Source organism: Prosopis cineraria, unplaced genomic scaffold (assembly GCF_029017545.1).
Source record: "Prosopis cineraria cultivar Desert tree isolate PC_DT_omini unplaced genomic scaffold, ASM2901754v1 PC5, whole genome shotgun sequence".
Taxonomy (NCBI): domain Eukaryota; kingdom Viridiplantae; phylum Streptophyta; class Magnoliopsida; order Fabales; family Fabaceae; genus Prosopis; species Prosopis cineraria.
In genome coordinates, this window is record NW_026555336.1 from 29527704 (window position 1) to 29549231 (window position 21528).

At 30.3% G+C, this 21528-nt stretch overlaps 1 protein-coding gene across 4 annotated transcripts; it reads right to left on the reverse strand.

Moving 5' to 3' along the window:
• Positions 1 to 1793: 1793 nt before the first annotated feature.
• On the reverse strand, positions 1794 to 6624 carry LOC129312109 (lipid phosphate phosphatase 2-like). Of its 4 annotated transcripts, none has more exons than XM_054954699.1 (9): positions 6496 to 6624; positions 6115 to 6228; positions 5203 to 5424; positions 4765 to 4852; positions 4568 to 4680; positions 3706 to 3796; positions 3236 to 3424; positions 3062 to 3121; positions 1794 to 2250 (listed from the first exon to the last, which is right to left on the reverse strand). In XM_054954699.1, exons 2-9 carry the CDS (start codon positions 6175 to 6177, stop codon positions 2021 to 2023), a joined length of 1056 nt encoding a protein of 351 aa, XP_054810674.1. In that variant the 5' UTR covers positions 6178 to 6228; positions 6496 to 6624; the 3' UTR covers positions 1794 to 2020. The 4 variants fall into 4 exon arrangements, with proteins under 4 accessions (XP_054810674.1, XP_054810673.1, XP_054810675.1 ...); XM_054954698.1 differs by having other exon boundaries at positions 6477 to 6582; XM_054954700.1 differs by having other exon boundaries at positions 4568 to 4677; positions 6115 to 6547.
• Between the last annotated feature and the right edge of the window lie 14904 nt (positions 6625 to 21528).

Below are 21528 nucleotides of genomic sequence, written 5' to 3' on the forward strand. Positions count from 1 at the left end.
TTTTCTGAAAGCTTCCAAAGCCAGTTTTTGCATTCAATTATTGAAGGAATATGGGAAAATTACAAGAAATGCTCGGGAAAAAAATTATAAGAAAGGCACAAAATTTAATAAAACTAAAATCAAACTCTCTTCTCTTCTATTTTTTTTAGTAAAATTTAAAATTTAGATCCTTAAAAAAGTTATTAGCATAAGTTTCTATCAATCACCCTCTCCATTTAGCACTTGTTATAAAACTAATTTAAATAAAATATTAATTGGTAGAGAAAAAATAATTTAATTTAAAATTGAGGGTCATTACAAAAATTGTTACAAAGGTCCAGAGAGAAATTTTGTATCATTTGTTATATTGCTACATTTTTTATATTGCCAAAATTTCTAAACAGTATTTAACATCTTCATTAGATATGACTTATATTCATGATGTCATTAGAGATCAACTTATACATTATCATTTTCATTAGTTATTGTAAAATTAGTGCTTGGTATTTAAAAATTAAATCTTTCTTTTTTATTAAATTTATTTGAACTAAGATATATTGAGTTATTTATTTACATATATTAAAATTGTTAATATTAATATAATTTAAATTTTTATAATTAATCATATATATAATTTAAATAATATATTTTACTCTTTAAATATTACATACAAATTTATCAATAATTTAATTTTAAAAGGTAATGTCTTTTATGATAATTTATATAGCTAAAATTAATTCTAAATAAATTATCCAAACATCTTAAATTCTATTAAAATAAATTTAAAAAAAATAATATCCAAACATATTGTATTATAATATAATCAAGGATAAACATAACTTTTGGTCCATGTACTTTGCTCACATTTTGCTTTTAGTCCTCATACTTTTTTTTTGTGTTTTAGGTTTCTAGACTTTTATTTTTCATTATTTTGGGTCCTTCTAAGGTCCTTATACTTTGCTCATAGAGGGATCAAAAATAATGAAAAATAAAAGTATAGGGACCTAAAATATCAAAAAAATATAGAGACTAAAAATAAAATATAAGTAAAGTACAGGAATCAAAAGTTATGTTTACCCTACAATCAATTATGATTAAAATTTACTATTTAATTAATTATTTTTATAGTCTATTATACCTAACTAAAATATAAACAGGCACTAAAATGTTCAAGTTAATAGTGTCTAAATGTGTATTTTGGTATAGCATACTTTCAAGCGTTTGCTTGCCTATTGTAATAAAAAAAAAATAGTGAATTCACCTGCCTTTTAGTTTTTTATCGTACATTAACATTTAGTTTGATAAAAGGAAAAGAGAGGGACCTTGCAAACTCTTCATTAGAAATTATAAGATATTTTTAATTAACTTTCACTTTAAAAACTTAATATTATTAAAAAATTATTTATTTTTTATTTCTATCATTATTTAATCAAATAACTTAATCACAAACAAATATATAAATTTCATTAATTTATATTTATTGAAAACATTTCTTAAAATTTCATTAGTTATTCATAGAAATCGTTAAAACACCTTATTCAAATAAGATACTATTGTATCTCTAGAAAAGATCTCTATAAATTTAAACCGATAGAATATAAGAGGAAAAAAGAAGAAAGATTTTAATAATCCTTCTTTTTTTTTCCCCTAATCGAGCAATTTAATTTTATCCAAATAAATGAATGAGGAATGGAGTAAAATAGGTCCCTTTCACTCCCCTTCGAATGCTTTCAACCAAACATACCATATGATTCACTTTTTGAAAGAGTTTAGTATCGTAATCCTGAAGACACGACTCGCGAGTCAGTTGCTAGTTCAGAGCTAAAGCTACTACTTATTTCATTAATCGAGTAGTATTCACTGGACCTTAGCATGAGAAACACATTAATTTGAAGCCAATGCCATTTGGCAGCTAAAACTAGAACTACAATTGGCTGCTTAGAAAGACCTCATATACATGTAGTCATGTACATAGAAAAAGAAATCACAGCCTATGGAAAATATATGAAGGCAAAATACCTAAAGCTGTACATGAGCTGGTTCACTTGCGTTCCAGCTCCATGGCTTCCAACGTTGGGCTATGAATATCATCGTAGTAGAGAGGGAAATGAGTGAAAGCATTAGTACGATTTGTCCTTGCTTCTGGATTATTCACAACACCAGACTCCACGTCCTGCTCATCCTCTGTATTAGTAATATTCTGGTTATTCCTGTTTGCACTGGCTCGTGATTCCTCTTCCACTGCTTGGAAATATGCATATGAACCCCATCCTGAAAATCACCAGATTTCAAATAAGCATGGAGAAACTCAACATTCCTTAAATTCACCGATTTAAAAGGGATAATGATACTTAGTCCTTTAAGTTTGTTTTAATTATCAATTTGGTTCCTCAATTTTTGATAACTTGGTCGTTTAATTTGACTCCGTCAATCCACCATCCATCTTGTCTTTATTGTTTAAAGACAAGTTAGCACTGTTTAAATCTACAGACATGAATAATGCAATATTGAGCTGACAATCATGTAAATTAATGAAAATGAGTATAATTATTTATATTAAAAAAAAAGAAAATAAACTGAGCAATTTTAAAAACAAAATGCAATGTACAAGAAAATGAGAGAAAATAAAGAGGACAAGAAAATAAGAAAATAAGCTGAAAAAGAAGAAAATAAAAAACAATTAATTTGTTCTCATTTAATTATATATACAAAAGCCAAATTATCAATATACTTTACATAAATGGAAAAGAACGGGCAAGAATCAGAGAGTGACAACCAATGTCAATCTGACCAGTGACCACAGAAACATCTATTCTTGTTTTCAGATGACAAGGTGCTCTTCAAGACAAATATCCCAAGACACAGTGATTCAGTGAATTAAGAAGAAAAGACGCACATTTATTACTAAACATTTGAGATATAGTTATAATTATCGACATGTTTACGGTTACCCCATGGTCCAATATACATGGGACGATCAAATATGCCTCAGAGAAGGCCAACAAAATTTCAACTTAGTAATTTAAACCTTGTAGAGAGGATTTATTATAAGATGTCAAAAGAACAGAGATAAATGTGTTACCATCGTCATTATAAGGGGATGGAAAGAACTGCCGATAGCAAAAGGTTGCTACAACAAGCCCTGGAAGAAACATACAAAGAGGAGAAAGTTTATTTCTTGTTCTAATTAATTGAGTTCTGATATTGATATAACACTAGATTATTTTTCTTGCAAGGTAAGTGATTAGAAAAAGACCTAGAAGACCTCCAGCAAACACATCTTGCCAATGGTGCCAATAATCATCTACCCGAGAGACTCCAACTAGAGAAGCAGCAAGTAGAGGAAGAAAAACAATGCATAGCTTTGCCACATGGCCTCTTCGATCAAATGCTTTAATCTTCCCAGATAGGTACAAAGAAAGAAAACCTAAGCCTGCAAATGACCCTGCAGAACTGAATTTCATGAGATCAAAAGTTCTTGTATAAAATATATTTCCCCACTGATTAGCTAGTACTACGATGGAGTGAGAAAAAATTTAATCAGCATGAACAAAATCTACATTATAAATAGTGTTCTTTGCGGGTTAAAAACTACATGAAATTATTGCCCCTCTTTGACCCTCTATTTTCAAATAAAAGAGCAGCACAAGTGAAATATGCTTGCAACGCGTTTACCGTATCAGTTAATTAGTGATTTAAAAAACTAACTGAAATATTGTTGCTCACAAGATGTATGGCCGCTTGGGAAACTCTTGTGTCCTTCTTTTATATCACTAACCTTGCCATGACAAACCACACCTCCCCATTTATCGTAAACCTGTGAAGGTAATGAAGGAGATGTAATTATAATGACCACCTTCCAAAGTAGATTATCATGTGCTATACAAATTGATTAGTTTGGGAACTGTTCCCCACCATTTTGTAATTAAGTTGTTAAGCTGAGCTTAGGCTCTCTTTTTCCAAAAGGGGAAAAAGGAAAGGAAAAATTGGCAGCTTACTCAGTACAGATAGTTTGCTGGAAACATTCGGCAATCAGAGCTAATGAAGATCAGAATATGCCAAAGAACAATCATGATTAAGAAAGGAAAATTTTCATTGTCATATGCACAAAATTGGGCACAAGTCCCCCCCCCCCAACCCCAACCAACCGGGCGCGGATCTCAAACCTCTCGCAGTCTCTCTCTGTCCAAAACATTTTTGGTTAACATTAAACTATCTAACGTGAGAAAATGCAGTCTATACAAGAACTAGAGTCTATTCCATGACCCTACTGAAATAAGAGAGTTAGCAATGAGAGGACAATCTCTTTTAACCATGTTTTTAGGTAAAGGGAAGCCAATTCTTGCACTGACAAGTTAATTCACTATACTCATAACATGGATGTATAGAGTTTTAGCTAATGCAAAAAGTATCTTCAGGTTATTCGAATCTTGAGTTAGTTTTTTTTTTTTGTTTTGCCGGAGAATCTTTTGTTAGTTGACGTGTATAATATCTTCCACATGGCTTTTCACTATATCTCATTTATAAAAATTGATTATATTGATATTGATGTTAACAATACAATCAATTTGAATTAGACGATACTTGCCTCTACCCCGTCAGGAAAGCAACGCCAAAAGAAGTCTGGTCTAGGCCGGCCAACTGCATCTTTTATTGCATCAGTCATCACTGCAGTGACCAGCACCGCAAATAGGAGACCTACTAACGATGAAGTACATTATTTACTAACTTTTCAACTACCTTTAGGTACTGATCTACGCATATGAAAGTGAAAAGAAAATTTACCTAAAATACTGTTGTGCAAATCATAAACATCTCTCCTCCGCATATAGAAGAAAAGGAAAACAGCAATGGGCAACAAAACTGCATAGAGCTGACAGTTAAGTGAAAAAATATATATTAAATTCACTCAGCTATTTGCAACAACTAAGCTTAACAACTTGCTGAAAGAGAAAAGTGTGGAAAACTAAGCAGGGTCAATGACTAGATGCCAGTAATTTGTTCTGTTTTCTTGATAACTAATAAAGCATCAAATCAATCAATTTTCAGTGGAGAACTAAAATGAGTACAATTATCAGTCAGCTCGGTACCTTAAATTGACGCGATAAAATGGATGGATCTTATGCAGAATAAACCTATAGACCCAACAGAACTGATCCCATGACAAGCGGACAAAGCTTTTAGTATTGAAGTCTTAAACTTTTCAGATCAAGAATAACTTACAGGTACAGCCCACACTGGCACTGTGTTATCTTTCATAGGATATTTAAGGTCTTCCATCATGTCCCTTCCCACGAAGCGATAAAATGGATGAATGGCAAACAGAACGACCTCTATCACCAGAAGAAGAAGCAATATAAGCCAGTCTTGCAAGTGATTTCTTGCAAGTGAAGCTCCATGAGATTTGATAGTGTGAGCAGCAGGATCGACTTGCCCCATGCTTCCCTGCCGTGAAAAACAAAGCCAGACAGTGAAATTGGGACGGAACCGTCTAATTACCAGGTTGGGACATTGTAAAAACTCAAGCATTTCCTGCACTAAGATATCAAATACTTTCAAGATGGCTTTAAACTCTTATTAATTGACCACGCTTCCTGTTGTAAGAATCTAAACTTAATACAAATATACACGCTTGTTATTCCCTCTTCTGATCGAAGAAGAAACACTGCTTGAACATGTAAAATTTAGGTAATAATAGCAGACATGTTTTCATACTGTATCCCTACCTATGATCATATGTTTTCAGAATTCTGTTCAAATTCCATAACTCTCCTATTACACCTTGGTGAATCTGTGAATCAATATAAAATGAAAATTGAAGAGCGCCCAGGTTACGCTGGTTAAGCTAGACTAGGAAAAGCAGTTCTACTAAAACGTGACAATTCAAATTGTCGTGCACCAAAACTTTGGCAAAACTACAAACCTCTGTTTCGGTATAATATAGTTCTCTAAAATATGACACTACAATCCAAATTCATAAACTGGCTGAAGATTAGGAACATGATTTACGTAGTTAACTGAATTTAAAAATTGCACTTGACAAAAGGATAATTGTTGAAAAATTATATGATAGCGCAAAACCACTCCCTACCGAATCAGGAAAACGGAAAGAAAATCAGAAAGCAGTTCACTAACCTTAATCAAAGCCCAGAATCTTCCAAACGGAAATAGAGACGGCAGCACATCCTTCCACGCCATAGAAAACGAGGCAGTTTATGAGCGGAGTCACAAAATTTCCGATAATTATGCCTATAATACAAAGACGCTGAGATTAGCCCACAGTACTGAGGGAGATGGATGAAAAAGGTTCATTGTTCCAGAAGGAAGAGAGAGAGAGAGAGTGAAAAATTATCCTAAACAGGACGAAAAAGAAAGTTAAAACACAAAGGAGTAGAGGCAAAGAAAAGCAGCCACTGAGTAAAATGGTGTTAATTTCAAAATTAAAAAAAAAAAGAGGAAATTTTCTGGGAAAATTGGAATCGGGGAAACTTTATCACCAAAGAATATTTCAGTCACCAGTGAATGCACGGAAAGAGAGAGAGAGAGGGAAGTTTCAACTTCGCAAGTTCGAAACGAGATGATTTGGCGCGGAACGGTTGTTTCATTCCTTGCGCGATCGCGTGTCACATTGCGCTTGAACCGAAGTAACGACACCTTTTTTTTTTTTTTAAGGTGTTTGTTTGGCATAAGTAAATAAATGGAAAAAATGAGAGTAAGTCCCTTCGAATTACATGTCATAGTTTAAATGAAGTTCCTTTAAATCTCTATATCAATAAAATTTAAAATTAAAAATTATTTTATTTTTTATTAAAAATAATAAACTTTAATTATAATTTTTATTTTATAAATTATACTAGTTAAATAATAAATTATAATTTATCAAATGTAATTCTGTTGTTAAAAACAAGTTTTAATTATAATTTTTATTTATGAAATAAAATTTTTTGTTATATGAATCATAAGAGTTGTATAAAAAATTATAATTTGATAAGTGTAATTTTTATCATTAAAAACTAAGTTTTTAAAATAATAAACCTCATTGATAACTTTTATTTAAAGAATTATAATTTTTATTTAAAAAATTATAAAAATTGAACAAAAAATCACAATTTGTCAATAAAAATAAAATAATCTTTTTAATAAAGACTTTATTAAAATTATAGTATTTTAAGGTATCAGATTATCATTTATATAATTCAGATAAATTTTATTATCATTTTTTAAAATAAATTCTCACATTAAAAAATATAAAACATTTTAAAGTAAATCTCTCCTTAATAAATTAGTTATTTATTTTTAAATTAATACTATCTTTTCATATTTATTTATATTTAATATGACATTTTACTTTAAAATAAATATAAAATGTTCTTTCATTAGGGTCACCGCTAAAAAAATTATAATGATTATACCTTAAAATATTAAAAATATTTTATATTTTTAAACATTTAATATTTTAAAAAATATTTTATATTTTTTAATAGAGGGAATAGAAATTTTCGTCTACTAAATAATAATAATAACATAAATTTTTAACATATTTTTTATCTATTGAATAGGAATTCTTTGATCAAATATACTGAAGTATAATTTCTTTTTGAAAAATTTTTAAATAAATTAAGCGCATCATATCATTTATGTTCTATCTAATTTTTTTTTATTTTTTGTATTCATATTGATGTTTATAATTTTTTTTAAATGTAAACATAATGTTGAATATAATTTAATTTGAAATATTAAAGTAATGTTATTCAAATTGTCAAATAACAATTCATGGCCACTGACAAGTGAATTAATGATCTGCCAACACAAAGCAACAGTCTCGCAGATACAGAAATGAAGATATTTGTGTTTTGCCGAGAAAAGTAGAGATTGACTTTTCTCATTTTTTTGATTCGTATTGCCTTTTATCATTTTTTAATTCTTGTTTATATAATAATTATCATTTTTCCTCCGTTTGTTTTATGTTGTTTTTTAAGCAATTTTTTATTGATTTTTATTTTAAAAATTTTAACGCGGTATTAATTATAGTTTTTCATATCATCATTATATACGTTAACTTCAAAAGTTCATCATAAACATTGATTGCTAAAATAAATTTAGCATTTTAAAAAAATATATTTCATGTATTAGTTGAATTTCTTATCCAGAATATAATTGTTAATTATTAAAATTTCATCTATTATAAAAACGATTACTCTCCCTTTCAAAAGTACAAGATATATTTTTTTTTTTTTGAGTTGGGAAAACAATATAAATAATTTTGGATCTTTTAAAGTATAATTAATGATATTTCCCACACACAAAAAAATAAACCTGAATTAGGGATTATAATTAATAAAAAATTTTAATTGAGACCCGATTAAATAATGATAAACGTAGAAAAAGTATAATTTTAAAAATAATTAATGAACTTATTGAAAGGTGTAATTTAATTAAAAGTGTTATATAACGTTGAACAAAATGATAATTATTTAAAGTTACAATACATATATTAAAAAAAATTCAATTGATGAAAAGTATTACAATAATTAAAAATATTCAAAACATATCCTCCATCTATTATCAATTATCAAATTTAAATTTATTAGATGAAAAGTATTTTTAAAAATTTATATTTTAAAAAATATAGATTCAAAATTAAATTTAATTAATTTTTTTTATTTTCAATTTTATCAAAAAAGGATCTCATAAAATGGAGTGGAGAGAGTACTTAATAAAATTATACTCCCTCTATATCAAAATGTAAACAAATTATAATCAACTCACAAAATTTATAAAATTGGTTAAGCAAAATAATTACACATAAGATTAAAAAATTTGAAGTAAATTATTCTTATTATTAACGAAACAAGTTTGTCTCATGAAAATAAATTTTGATTTAATGAGATGTAGTTTAAAATATATATATATATATATAATAAATACTTCTTAAATTTTATAGTTTTATTTATGAATAAAAAAAAGCAGATAATGCTTTCTCAAGTAATAAAAAATAGAGGGAGTAGTTAGATAAAAAAAAAAGACAAGGCCATGCATTTCTATAATAAAAAATTAAAATAAAATAAAAGGTTTAAAACAACATTCTGGAAAGAGTATTAGCGAGTTATCTTCTTCCACCTTTAAATGTGAACATGTTCTTTTCTCTATTTTTTTTTTTTTACGTTTCTTTTTGTGCCATGTTCTGATTCTTGAGTTTCAATCATAAATCATAATCCCTCCCTCATTTAATTCTCACTTTAGAATTCTTTATACCAATTAAGGAAAATTTAATTAGTAGTTAACAAAATGTAATGATATTCATTAAAATGCTCCTATTTATTATAATACCTTAAAATAAACACTTCATATTTATTGAAAGGAAAAATTATCCAGAAAAATAATTAATTAATTAATCAATCTCTCACAATCATTTGTATGCATTCAAGATTTATCACATACATCTAAAACACTACAAAAGTTATGAGGCACTTTTTCCTATAAAAGGCTTTTTAATTGCCCCCTCTCACATATATCTTTTTATTATAAACAATCATGATTCGAAACATGATCAAATATTAAATATAAATATCTCTCCTAATAATAATTTAAACATTGATTTATCATATTATGAGAAATTAATCTATTTTACTAGACTCAACCCTTGTTACTTTCTATAAATGATTTTTAATACATGATGGAATATCACCTTATTTAATCACATACTTAACAATTCAAATTAAACCCTACCATGATAACTAAGCAAGGATCATTTAAACTTACCATGGCAAATAGAAATTCTTTTATGAAAAATGGATACCTAGTTTGCAATTAAAAACCTAAAAGATTTAGGTTAAAATAAATCTAAATCAGAGTATCAAAACAAATTGAAGTATGGGATAATAATTAGGTTTGAAAACATTTGCATAAAATGGGTAAATATGTCATTTTTCAACACACCAAGCCATTCATGGTTGAAATGCATTGTGCAACGGTTGGTTGCTATTTGCACTATACGCTACGGTGCATTGTGTAAATCTTGACAGCATTGAGCTGTCATTTGACAAATTTCAAGGTCCAATTTCCAACGAGTATAAAATCTCTATTTGATATTCAACTGAGGTAATCTAAGAATCCTTAAAAAGCTCATTTCACGAACTAGCTAATAGTACTGCTTTCATTTTCAAATTCTTTCATACAAAGGAGTTTGACACCTAAATATTGTACACTTTTACTCAACAAAGAGGTGTCCAAACCCCATATCAAGTGCCAGAAGCTCATACAATCACCTAAGCCAAAGTTAAAGGAATTAGGATAACCTATATAACACACAAATAGATGCCAGATCTCATTTTTCAATCCTTAATCTCATATTCATCAAAAGTAAAAGGGAAGCAAATCATCATTCAATCATCAGAACAATTCTTTACAATAACCCAAAAAGCATACTTACACTAATATTTTGGCCATGATCTAACATTCATAACCCATACCACTTGGCTTAGAGCACAAAATACCAACAATCAATCACATATGTAGGCAATGGTGCAAGTAGACAAAAATAAATGTCCTAGCTGGCATTATTATAGTCATTACACATAAAGAAAAACAAATTAGAGGCTATACGATAAGAAATATGTGTTCCTAAGTCTCTTGTGCTTTTTCCTTGTCTTTAGAGCTAGTGTAACATGCTAAATTTTATATAAGCATATTAAATAAGGTAGAAATGGGTTAGGAGTAATGGAGCAAGATTTGGATCCTTAAGATTGAATTTTAGGAGGAGTTTGGGTCTCTATGCATAACCGTTTGCGTATGTACCTCAAAGGGTGAAACTCATGCAAATGAGCATTCTTGGAAGAAGAGTGTGTTCTTTGTTCACAATTGTTCATGGTCCAGCTTTTTAGTAAAGACAACCATCCGCAGTTGTGGATAAAGGGAGCAAATTTGCATTAGTGATTTCAACTATAAACGATTATGATTATAACATGTACAACCATTCATGGACAAAGCATTGCCATTTTAAATGCTTAAAAATGCAAAAAAAAAAAAATGAATAGAATGGAAGGGAGTTGGAGCTCTGCTAAGTCATGCATCTTCTTACACTTTTGGGCATTTTTGAGCTTGCGATTGTGAACACCGTATTTTGTCCGGACATTTTTTTTAAATTTAATAATAAAATCAAAAAATATAAAAAAATATACAAAAATGAAATTTAATTCTTTTTTAGATTTATATTTTCAAAAAAAATCTTGCTTAAATTCTTTAAAAAAAATCTCTCTCACATTATCTCAACTATTCAAAAATATTGAGTGTCAATTTTTTAGAGTAAACTTTTCTCTCCTTAAATATTTTTGTTCTCCATTTAAATATATATATATATATATTTTTAAAATTAAATTTTCCTTTCTCTCCTTTAATCTAATTAAAAAAAAGAAGCATTAAAAAGAATGGCAAAAATGCTGGACATGCACGTACGGAGCATGAGAAGCTTCACAGAGCAAGCAAAGCCCAGATGCAGACTAAAAAAAAATTAAAACACAGACACGAAAACACTTTGAGCCAGACGCATGCATGCACAGCAAAACAAGCGCAGAAGGAGCAACAAGCAACCAACATGCGTACACTTTTTCGGCTAGCAAAAAAAAAAGAAACAGAACCAGAAATGCAGCATGCAGAGTAGACAAAATAGCAGAGAAAGCAGACGTTACAGCAAGGAAAAAGTGAGATGAAACAGAGCACAAACGCAGCACCCATACGCCAGCTGAAACGAGCACAGAAAAACGCAGAAAAAGGCAAAACATACAGCCACACGAAAATGAAAAAAAGCAGAGCATAAGAGACGGAGAGGAGAAGCAGTCAGGGAGGGGAAGAAAAAAGGAAAAAATGCGGGAAGGAACACTGGAGATGGGACACAGAGAAAGAAGAAAAAATGGAGGAAGGAGAGAGCTGAGAGAAAATACGGAGAAGACGGAGAGGAAAAGGAACACTGGAGACGAGAGGCACAGAGAAAAAGAAGAAAAAACTGGAGGAAGGAGAGAGCTGAGAGGAAAACTGAGTGAGAGATACACGAGAAGCAGAGATGAGGAGATCGAGAGAAAAAAAACTGAGATGAAGAAAGAGACGGGAGCGAGAAGCTGAGAATAAAAAAACAGAGTATAGAGAGAGAAACCGAGAGTGAAGCAGAGCACTGAAACCAGACAAAAAAGGGAGATGAAAATGAAGAGGGAGTGAGTCTGAGAGGAGACAGAAAAGGAAGCAAAAACAGAGCATCGGGACAAGGAAAAATGGAGGAAGGAGAGACCGAGAATGGACGAGAAAAAACGGAAGAAAAACAGAGCCTAGAAGGAGAGAAACGAAATCAAAAAAGCAAAAACAAAAAAATAGAGACCGAGAAGTAGAGAGAAAACTGAGAACGAGAGTTTGAACGTTGGCTTTTGACTGAGAGATTTTCTGGAAAAAAGCATGGTGAATTCATTTAACAAAGGAAGCATCGAAGAACTCGGCTGGGTTTGCCATTTTTTTTATTTCTCGAGGTCTTCTGGTTACTCACGCTTCCCTTGCATGGCAAGGCTTCGAGTTTTGAGAATGTCACGAAGGAAGAGGGTCCTGTGATCGGAAAATCTGAGTGGAGAAGACTCACATGCACCGAATATGGAGAAGAGTCTGCCATTGACAGACCACCCTTTCGTTTTCTGTTCTTTACATTGGAACCCAATCCTCTTTTCCTTCCTGTTCTTCTTCATGCAGACACATTCTTCTATGTTCAGACAGGGAGTGGAAAGCTGACCTGGGCATATGATGGTGATACTGGAATGGTGAATCTATGTCGAAGTGACATCTATATGATTGGCACAAGCTTCGTTTTCTACTTATAATGTTCTTGGAGGCACAGAGACACAAACCTTAGGCTTTTGCAAGGTGGAGCCTCAAGGCTGCTGCAACTTGAGGACGTGGTCATTGGCACTTAAATCAGGTGATATTTAAATCATGTCATCTCCCTTAATCTAGATTTGATTCATTGATGAACATGTATATATTGATAGATGCTAAGAGTGTGGACTGATTCAGATGTATGTTTAGGTATTAAAAATTCATGAATCAAATATTTGTTTTAGAATTTAGAACATACTTGAGAGGTGTTTGACAAAATAAAAAAGAAGAAGAAGCCTGTGAGAATATCGTTGATAATTTGTTAGATGATTGTGGTTTGAAGCCATATCTATCATGCTTATGATCTTGCTAAAGTTTATGCCAAATATGAATTTTTTAGAATATATCCCCAGGTCAAAAGAATAGTGAACTGTCAAAATAATTTATTTCTCTATTCTTTCCATTGCTTTCATCGCATGAATCGTTTAGCCAACCATAATATTATGCATCGATGTCGTGTGAGATTTTAAGAATCTCCGTAGGCATTAAAATGATTTTATACCGTGTAAATCAATAAGATTTCGCAGGTATGAGGATCAATCTTATAATAAATATTTAAGTCTCATGTGAGATTTTAAGAATCTTCGTAGAGACTTAAATTAATCACATTATCGTGTGGGATAATATATCCCTGCAGATATCGTGATTCTCAATTTGTATATATTACATAAACAAATTTTTGTAAATAAAATAATAAATGTTTTTTATGATTTTAATTAATTAAATTAATAAATTTGAATTATAATCACATTTTCTAATTAGATCTTTTGGTCATGTGAGGTTTTTGAAGCTCTGTAAACTTTTAAGATAATCGTACTATCGTGTAAGTCAATAAGACTTCACAGGTATAACGATTAAGATCTCTATATTAAAAAAATATGTGTTATATAATTACACATTAAAATATATTCAAAGTGAATATTATTTAACCATTTTATCGTGTGAGACTTTGAATCTCTACAGATATTTAAGATAATCTCGTATCGTGCAAATCAATGAGGTTTCATAGATATGAGAGCAAAACTTATATATTGAAATTAACTCTCCTTTTATAATCCAAATTAATAATTTATTTAAGTCTTATGTGAGATTTTAAGAATCTTCATAGAGACTTAAATTAATCGTATTATCGTGTAGGATAGTAAGTCCTCGCAGATATAATGATTATCAATTTCTATAATAAATAAATAATATTTGTAAATAATCATATAATACACAATTTAAGAAACTTAATTAACCAAATTAATGTATTTAAATTATAACCATATTTATCAATTATATCTTTTAGTCATGTGAGATTTTTGAATCTCCATAGGCTTCTAAGATCATCGTATTATCGTATGAGTCAATAAGACTTTGCAGATATAACGATTTAGTTTTTTTAAAATATATATATATATATATATACATATATATTATATAATTAATTAAATCAATTAATTAAAGTTAATTCCTTTATCGTGTGAGATTTTGAAATCTCCACAGATATTAGGGATAATCATATTACCGTACAAGCTAATAAGGCTTTGCAGGTATGATGATTAAGTTTCTTTGAAACATATATACACACACTTAAAATTATTATTAACACTTGAAAATATACATAATAATATAAATAAATAAATTAAATGGCCAAACTCTTTTATCGTGTGAGATTTCAGAATCTCTGCAGATATTTAGAGCAATTGCATTGCCGTATGAACCAATAAGGTTTTGCAGGTACTGCAATTAAATCCTCAATCATAAAATAAAAAAAATAATAATAATAATTTTAAACCCTTTTCTTTTCTTTAATTTGAAATTCAAAAATTGAGAAAATAATTAAAATTAAATTACTTCTTGCAATTTAAAACACACATATCAAAATTTCAGAAATTGTTTTATTTGCAAAATGGTGAATTATTTCTAATTAATTTCTCTTCAAAAAAAATATTTTCACCAACAAACTTTTAAGCCCGAACTACGTGAACTTTGCTCCCCATCACAAGGTATGTAGGCCTCAGAGTCAGATTCTGAGTCAAGTCCGTCCTCCCTCATAAATAAATAAATATTTCTCACCTAATTCTTATCATTTTTATCAAACACATGAATACAAAAGAGATAATTAAAATAATTATAAAATCATATTAAAAAAAAAGCACAACGAACTTCAGGTAACCGTTCTGAAGAACGGGTGTTGTGGGGTGCCTAACACCTTCCCCACACTCAACCGACTCCCGAACCTATTCTCTGATTACGCAGATCATCCTTATCCTCCATTTAATCGGTTTCCCGAGATTTACCTCAAAATCTTGGTGGCGACTCCTCGTTCGATCCGGTTCCCACCGCAAAGGCCGGGACCTCTGCTCGCGCGCCGTCCGCGTCGCATTTTTTCGGGTGCGACAGCGATCACTAGAGGTAAGTTCCCAAATCCTTCATCTTCCATTCTAGCTACATTTTGAGGTTATGGTTTCTAGATTTCTCTTGAATCCAACTCTTTGATTGATTTTTAAACTTTAGGATGACTATGGCTAAATTAATGGAGTTGAATGGAGTTGTTGGAAGTTAGTTTTTGCTCTTAGAACATTGAATGCCAGTTGTTTGGTCATTAGATATGAATTTCATCAATTTGGACAAACCCTAGTGATAAATCACAGATTTTCCACACTTTTATCTTACTTTTTTTTTTTTACCATATTCCATTAGTTCAAACTCTTATATGTATGATTTTGGCATTAGATTTTATCATCGGCTCATTTACATTAAGTGTTAACGTTAAGGGCATTTTAATAATTTTGCACATTTTATTGGAGTTAATTATTTTTAATCTAGAATTTTAGTTCCTTAGCATATTTTATTATTTGGACAATTTTTATTCTCATTTTTAGGATTTTATTTGGTACAATTTCATTGGATTGATTTAGTTTGATTTGCTTTGTGTTTTTAAGGATTAAAGGGGAAATTTGGTAATTTTATTTTTAAATCAGAATTTGCACTTTTAGAAAAGAAGAAGACATGGGCCAAAGAAAAGGAGGAGGAAAAATGGATAACTGAAGGGAGTAGTACTCAGTTTTGAATTAACATACACGAATGCTCATCTGGTTTTGAGTTTGATTTTCAGCCATTCACATTGAAGACTCTCATTGCCTCACTCATGGCACACATCTTCTTTGGGTTCAGAGTTCATCTAACACAAATTGCACAGCCACCTCACTACCAGAGACACCATCGCTTATCTCTCTCTCTCTCTCAGCCTGAGTTTGACCACCAAAGATGTACAATAACCTCACATCCACGATATTTGACTTCCCTCTCGTTCCACAAATTCATCACATACTTGTTGCAGATTCTCCTCTTATTTTCAGTTTGATCACTTATCTCTTCTCGGTCTTAGTTCATTCACACCCCTCACATGATTTTTTCTCATAGTTTCAGTTAATTCAGACTCATTCCTTTGAGCATTCATCCATAATAGCTTTTTGTGGATCTCTCCTTCAGTCAGTAGTTATGGAAAGTAAGATGAGAGGCTAAATCTTCAAGGATTCTCTAAGATGATGAAATTCCACTTGAGCTTCAATTCTCTTAATTCAGTTTTATTGTAGCTCAATTCTAATTCTAGTTTCTTGTTTTGATTTCAAATTTAATTCATTAATTTTGGTTAGATTGATTGATTTAATTTGATGTCATTATTCTTATTGAGGATCAGATTACTTCGGTTTACATTTTTCATTGAATTTGTGCACTTCAAGTGTTTGAGTTTATGCTTTAACGATTATTACTTGTTGAATTCAAATTCTTCTTAATTTTTGCTTGATATTTTTAATTCATTTAGGTTCTATTAGGTCTTAATGAGGAATTGATTGTTTAGATTCAATTGTTCTAAGTGTTAGAATAAGGTTTTAGCAAGGTACAATTAAGTGTAATTTGTTTTATCAAAGTTTGGCAACTGTTTAGAGGTTACATGCTTGGTCTAAACTCATTTACCTAATCCTAGTGGTTATTAGGCATTTATTTTGTCAATTGAGTCACATAGAGACCGAGTTCATTGAATAAAGGAGTCTATGATAGTAGAACGAATTCAGAACTTGGAGAATTCACTCATTTTTTTGTTTGACTCAGTTTTATTTTCATTCACTTTCACTTAAAATTTAAAAAACTGAAAATACTTTTCTTCTTGATTTTTGTTAAACCAATATTAATTTTAAGTTGTAAAATAATTTATGACTTTAACTTGTTTGTATAACTTGCTCTCTTGGGATTAGAATGATCTAAGGTATACTCAACTATATTCTAGTTTCTTTAAGAAGTTTAATATGACTTAAGACTTTTCACTTAGGCTCTTTAATGAAGAAATTGGGCTATAAGGTGTTGTAATTGTTGTTATTTAAGTTATTCAGAGTTTAAAATGGAGTTAATGGGAGCTAATAAATGCCTTGGAATTGAGTTGCACTTGTGGGTTGGAATTTTGATATTTGAAGTGTGTAATTGAGAGTTGGAAGTGGTATAATTGTTTATTATTAGTGATAATTGTTGTTATAGATTGTAGATTAACTTTATGGCACATCTTTTGAGCTTGAATGTAAGCTCGGGGCTGAGTTTAGCAAGAGATAACCTTTGATTTCTCAAAAATTTGATGTAACAAGGGAAAATCTAATTTATACTTTTTCTTGTTTCATTGATTATAGATGTCTAGGATTTAGAAAAAAAACTTGAATATGTTTTTGAAGTATGTGCAAAATGCATGGCATGAAATTGATGTTTAAAGTGGTTAGTGGCAAAAATGAAATTGATTGTTAGATAATATGATTAATGTAATGATAAGCATGATTATGAGAAGATGCAAGAGAAACATGAAGTATGATGATGCTAAGATGGTGAATGAAACTTTCAAGTTATTATTGTGATTTGATAAATTACCTTGAGAAAGTATATATGCTTGAGAAGTGATGATTTGATAATTTAAGAAATTGCATACTATAAACATGATAATTGAGATTTGCATACAAGGTATATGATGATTGAAAATATACATACTATGAGTAAGCATGTATTACATTGCATAATCATATGAAATGGAAGTTCGCTCAAGGAGAGAAGTAGAGAATTAAATCTACATGATAAGGCTGCCATTAGAGCTCGATGGCTTGCCAATTAATTATTGTCTCACTTGTTCTATGAGGAATTATCCTTTGATTTATCGAGGGATTGAAACATAACTAGTTTTTTCTTATTTAACAAGGAGGTTAGCTTATGACACAACACCTATAGTATGATATATGGGGAAAACCATGTTCCAAGGGTGAGTGAAATAGCCTTAGTTAGGTTACTCCTCACAATTAAAGAACTTGGGTAATCTATTTACATTAACATTAAGAGGATACAAGGATGATGTTGATCATGCATATCATCCTCATAACCATATGGTTGTTATTATTATGGAATCTTATAGTCACATGATTGTTATTATTATGACATTGTGTGTATTATTTGTATTATTGCTTATAATCACATGGTTGCTAGTATTACAACTGTGGTTGTTAGTTAATTACTGTGATTATAATATGTTTCAAACTATACCTCTTGTATTGTTATGATTAATTAATTTACATTTATATATATTAGATGTACCTTAATTACTGAGTGGTTGTACACTCTCTTATTTAACATTTTGTAGGCATTAGCTTCAATCAGGACAAAAGGAGAAAGATATGAAGCTTAGGATATGAATCCTATTGTAATGCCTCTAGCATTTGATTATAGGGTAAAGGGGTAAAAATATCTAAAAAGTAGTCAGCCAGGGACACCCAGGATTCTAAAGTGAGAAAAAGGGCAAAAATACTCATAATGTTACAGAGATAGGTGCAAAAGTGACCAAACTGTTAATTTTGATCTAAAGTAGCTAACTTTAACTGTTAAATGCTGACTGTGCATGTCATGTGTCATTTTTTGTTGATGTGGACTAATAAAGGGGTAAAAATACTCACAAAATTATTGGCCAGGAGCAAAAATACTCATAACATTTTTAGAGTTGGTACAAAAGTGATTAATCCATCAAATCATTTAGATATTAACTATTTAATTGACACCTAAGCAAAAGTTGATCATTTTTGCTAATATGGATAAAAAATATTTCGAGATGAAATTTTCTGAAAGTTAATCAGTCATTGTATGAATATCATGTGAGAAAATATCATTTTGACTTAATATTAAATTAAATCATTTGTTTCTTTACAGTAGTGGTGAAAACTATTTAAAAATTTTAAACTTATCATGAATGAAATTATTTAAGGTTGTGACAATGTTTTTAAAGTAGGGCGGCATATGAGGTATGACCAGTCTCGATCTACGATTGTGTATAACCTATCTCACTATATTGAATCTCAAGATTTTACAAACAAGAAAAATGAGTGGAGAATGAGGAAGGAAAGGGATGAGATACGTGGTAATGGATTTTGACAAATTGGTTACTATTACACCTATTAAAGTGACATTATGGATACTCATACAATGATCAATCAACATCAGTAAAAATTCATCTAGGAATATTTTTTTATCTACATCAACAAAAAAAGTCAACTTTTACTTAGGTATTACCTAAATGGTTAACATTTAAAGGATTTGATGAATTGATTACTTTTATACCAACTCTGAAAATATTATGGGTATTTTTGCTCCTGGCCAATGACTTCGTGGTATTTTTTTCCTAACCGATGACTTCTTTAGTATTTTTGTCCCTTTATTAGTCCACATCAGTAAAAACTAACACATGACATGCACAATTAGCATTTAATAGTCAAAGTTAATAATGTTAAGTCAAAGTTAATGGTTTAGTCACTTTTACACCCACCTATGTAATGTTATGGGTATTTTTTTCCTTTTTCTCACTTTAAAATATTAGGTGCCCCTAACTAAGCACTTTGGAGATATTTTTGCCCCTTTACCCTTAATTATATATATATGTAATTTAGTATAATATTGCCAACTAGGTTGAGTTTAGTCATACTTGCACCAAATGCATATTACTTGTGGTTATTGCATTCAGGGCCAATGATTATTGCTAAGGTAAATTGTGTCTGGGCTTGTTAGATTATGGGTACAAGTATGGATGTGACTATTTTGATATATGTAAATGTGTGAATTGAAAAATGTTATCTGGAACCTCCCCTTGTGATTTAGATGAATTGTGGGGATGAGGGTTGCAATGATGTTTTATATTGAATGTGATTAATGTTGCTCACTGCAAGTGTACAGGTCGTAGCAAGTAATATAAAATAAATAGAGTATCGTTTCCTCGAGCATTTGTTTAGAAAACTATAATCAAGCAAAAGACTAAGCAAATTTGATCAAGTTGAGCTACACATAGTTAGGTGAAATGATTTTGCAAATGAAACTAACACTAGAAAATAAAAAAAAGTGAGTGATTCACAAACTTCAAACACAATTTAGGACCTAGAATTATTTATCCCCCTTGCATTTCATAACACCAAAATTACCTCTTCTCATAAATGCTTTTAATGAAAATAAGTGCTAACCTAGGGTTTTAAAAATACTTGGACAAGCTCTCTCAAGTCATGAACAAGTGTTTAGTTAAATTAATTACCCAATCTCTTATTACAATTAATAAAACTCAATTTTAAACATCAACCCTAATGTGGCTATGTAAGGCTAGCAAGTATATTTCTATCTTACTAACAAAACCATCCATTCAACATGTAAATATTAAGTTCTTACACAATATTACCTAAGTTCTACACTCAACCTAGCCCTCTCAAGTATCAATTAAGTGAACCCAACATCTAAATGGTGGCCAATCATGTAGAAGCATTAAGAAAAGAGTAAAATAAACACATATATATCATTAATCACAAAAAGAGAGGAAAAATATAGTGTTAATCCATACAAGGGTTCCAAATAATCCTAGAATAAAGGGTTTAGCTACTCATAATCATCCACAAGCTACAAATATACAAAATAAGTGGACCCATTTCAAATTACAAGAGAGGAAAGGGAAGAGGAATAGAAAAACTAAAGAAAATGAGCTCCAAATGTCTTTAAAGCTTCAATCTCTTAATCTCAACTCTTCTAATGTCCAAACCCTAGCACAACCAAGCTCCAAAAGTGTCTAAAAGTCTAAAGAATGCATTTTGGGTCGAGCTCTCAGCTTATATGTATCTTAGCCAACTAATTTCTGATAAATGAAACGCAGCGTTTTTCTAACAGTGGCGAAAGTCACAAACGAAAGTCACGACCTTGGGACGACTTTGGCAGTTTTGCACTGTTTTTATAGCTAACGAAAATCATTCATTTTTCTCTTGATTTCTTCATTCAAAAGCCTTCCAAAAACATCCACAAAGCTCCAGAAATGCTTCTAATCAAAACTTCAATCAAAATAACATGAAATTAGGTTAAAAAATTAAATTAAAGTCAAGAACACAAGCCCAAAACAAAATGCACATTTTCCTAATTTGGGCAATAAAAACATATACAATTGAACCAAAATGGATTAGAATCTAAGGAAAATGTAATAAAATAACATGAACTTGTAGATGTTAACAATTAATATGGTGTATTGTACAAGTCATTTTAAGTTCCTTGAGTGTGGTCTAGGGGTATTGTTAGGATTTTGGAACTCTATTTGGGTTGTAGACACCCTGAAGGGTT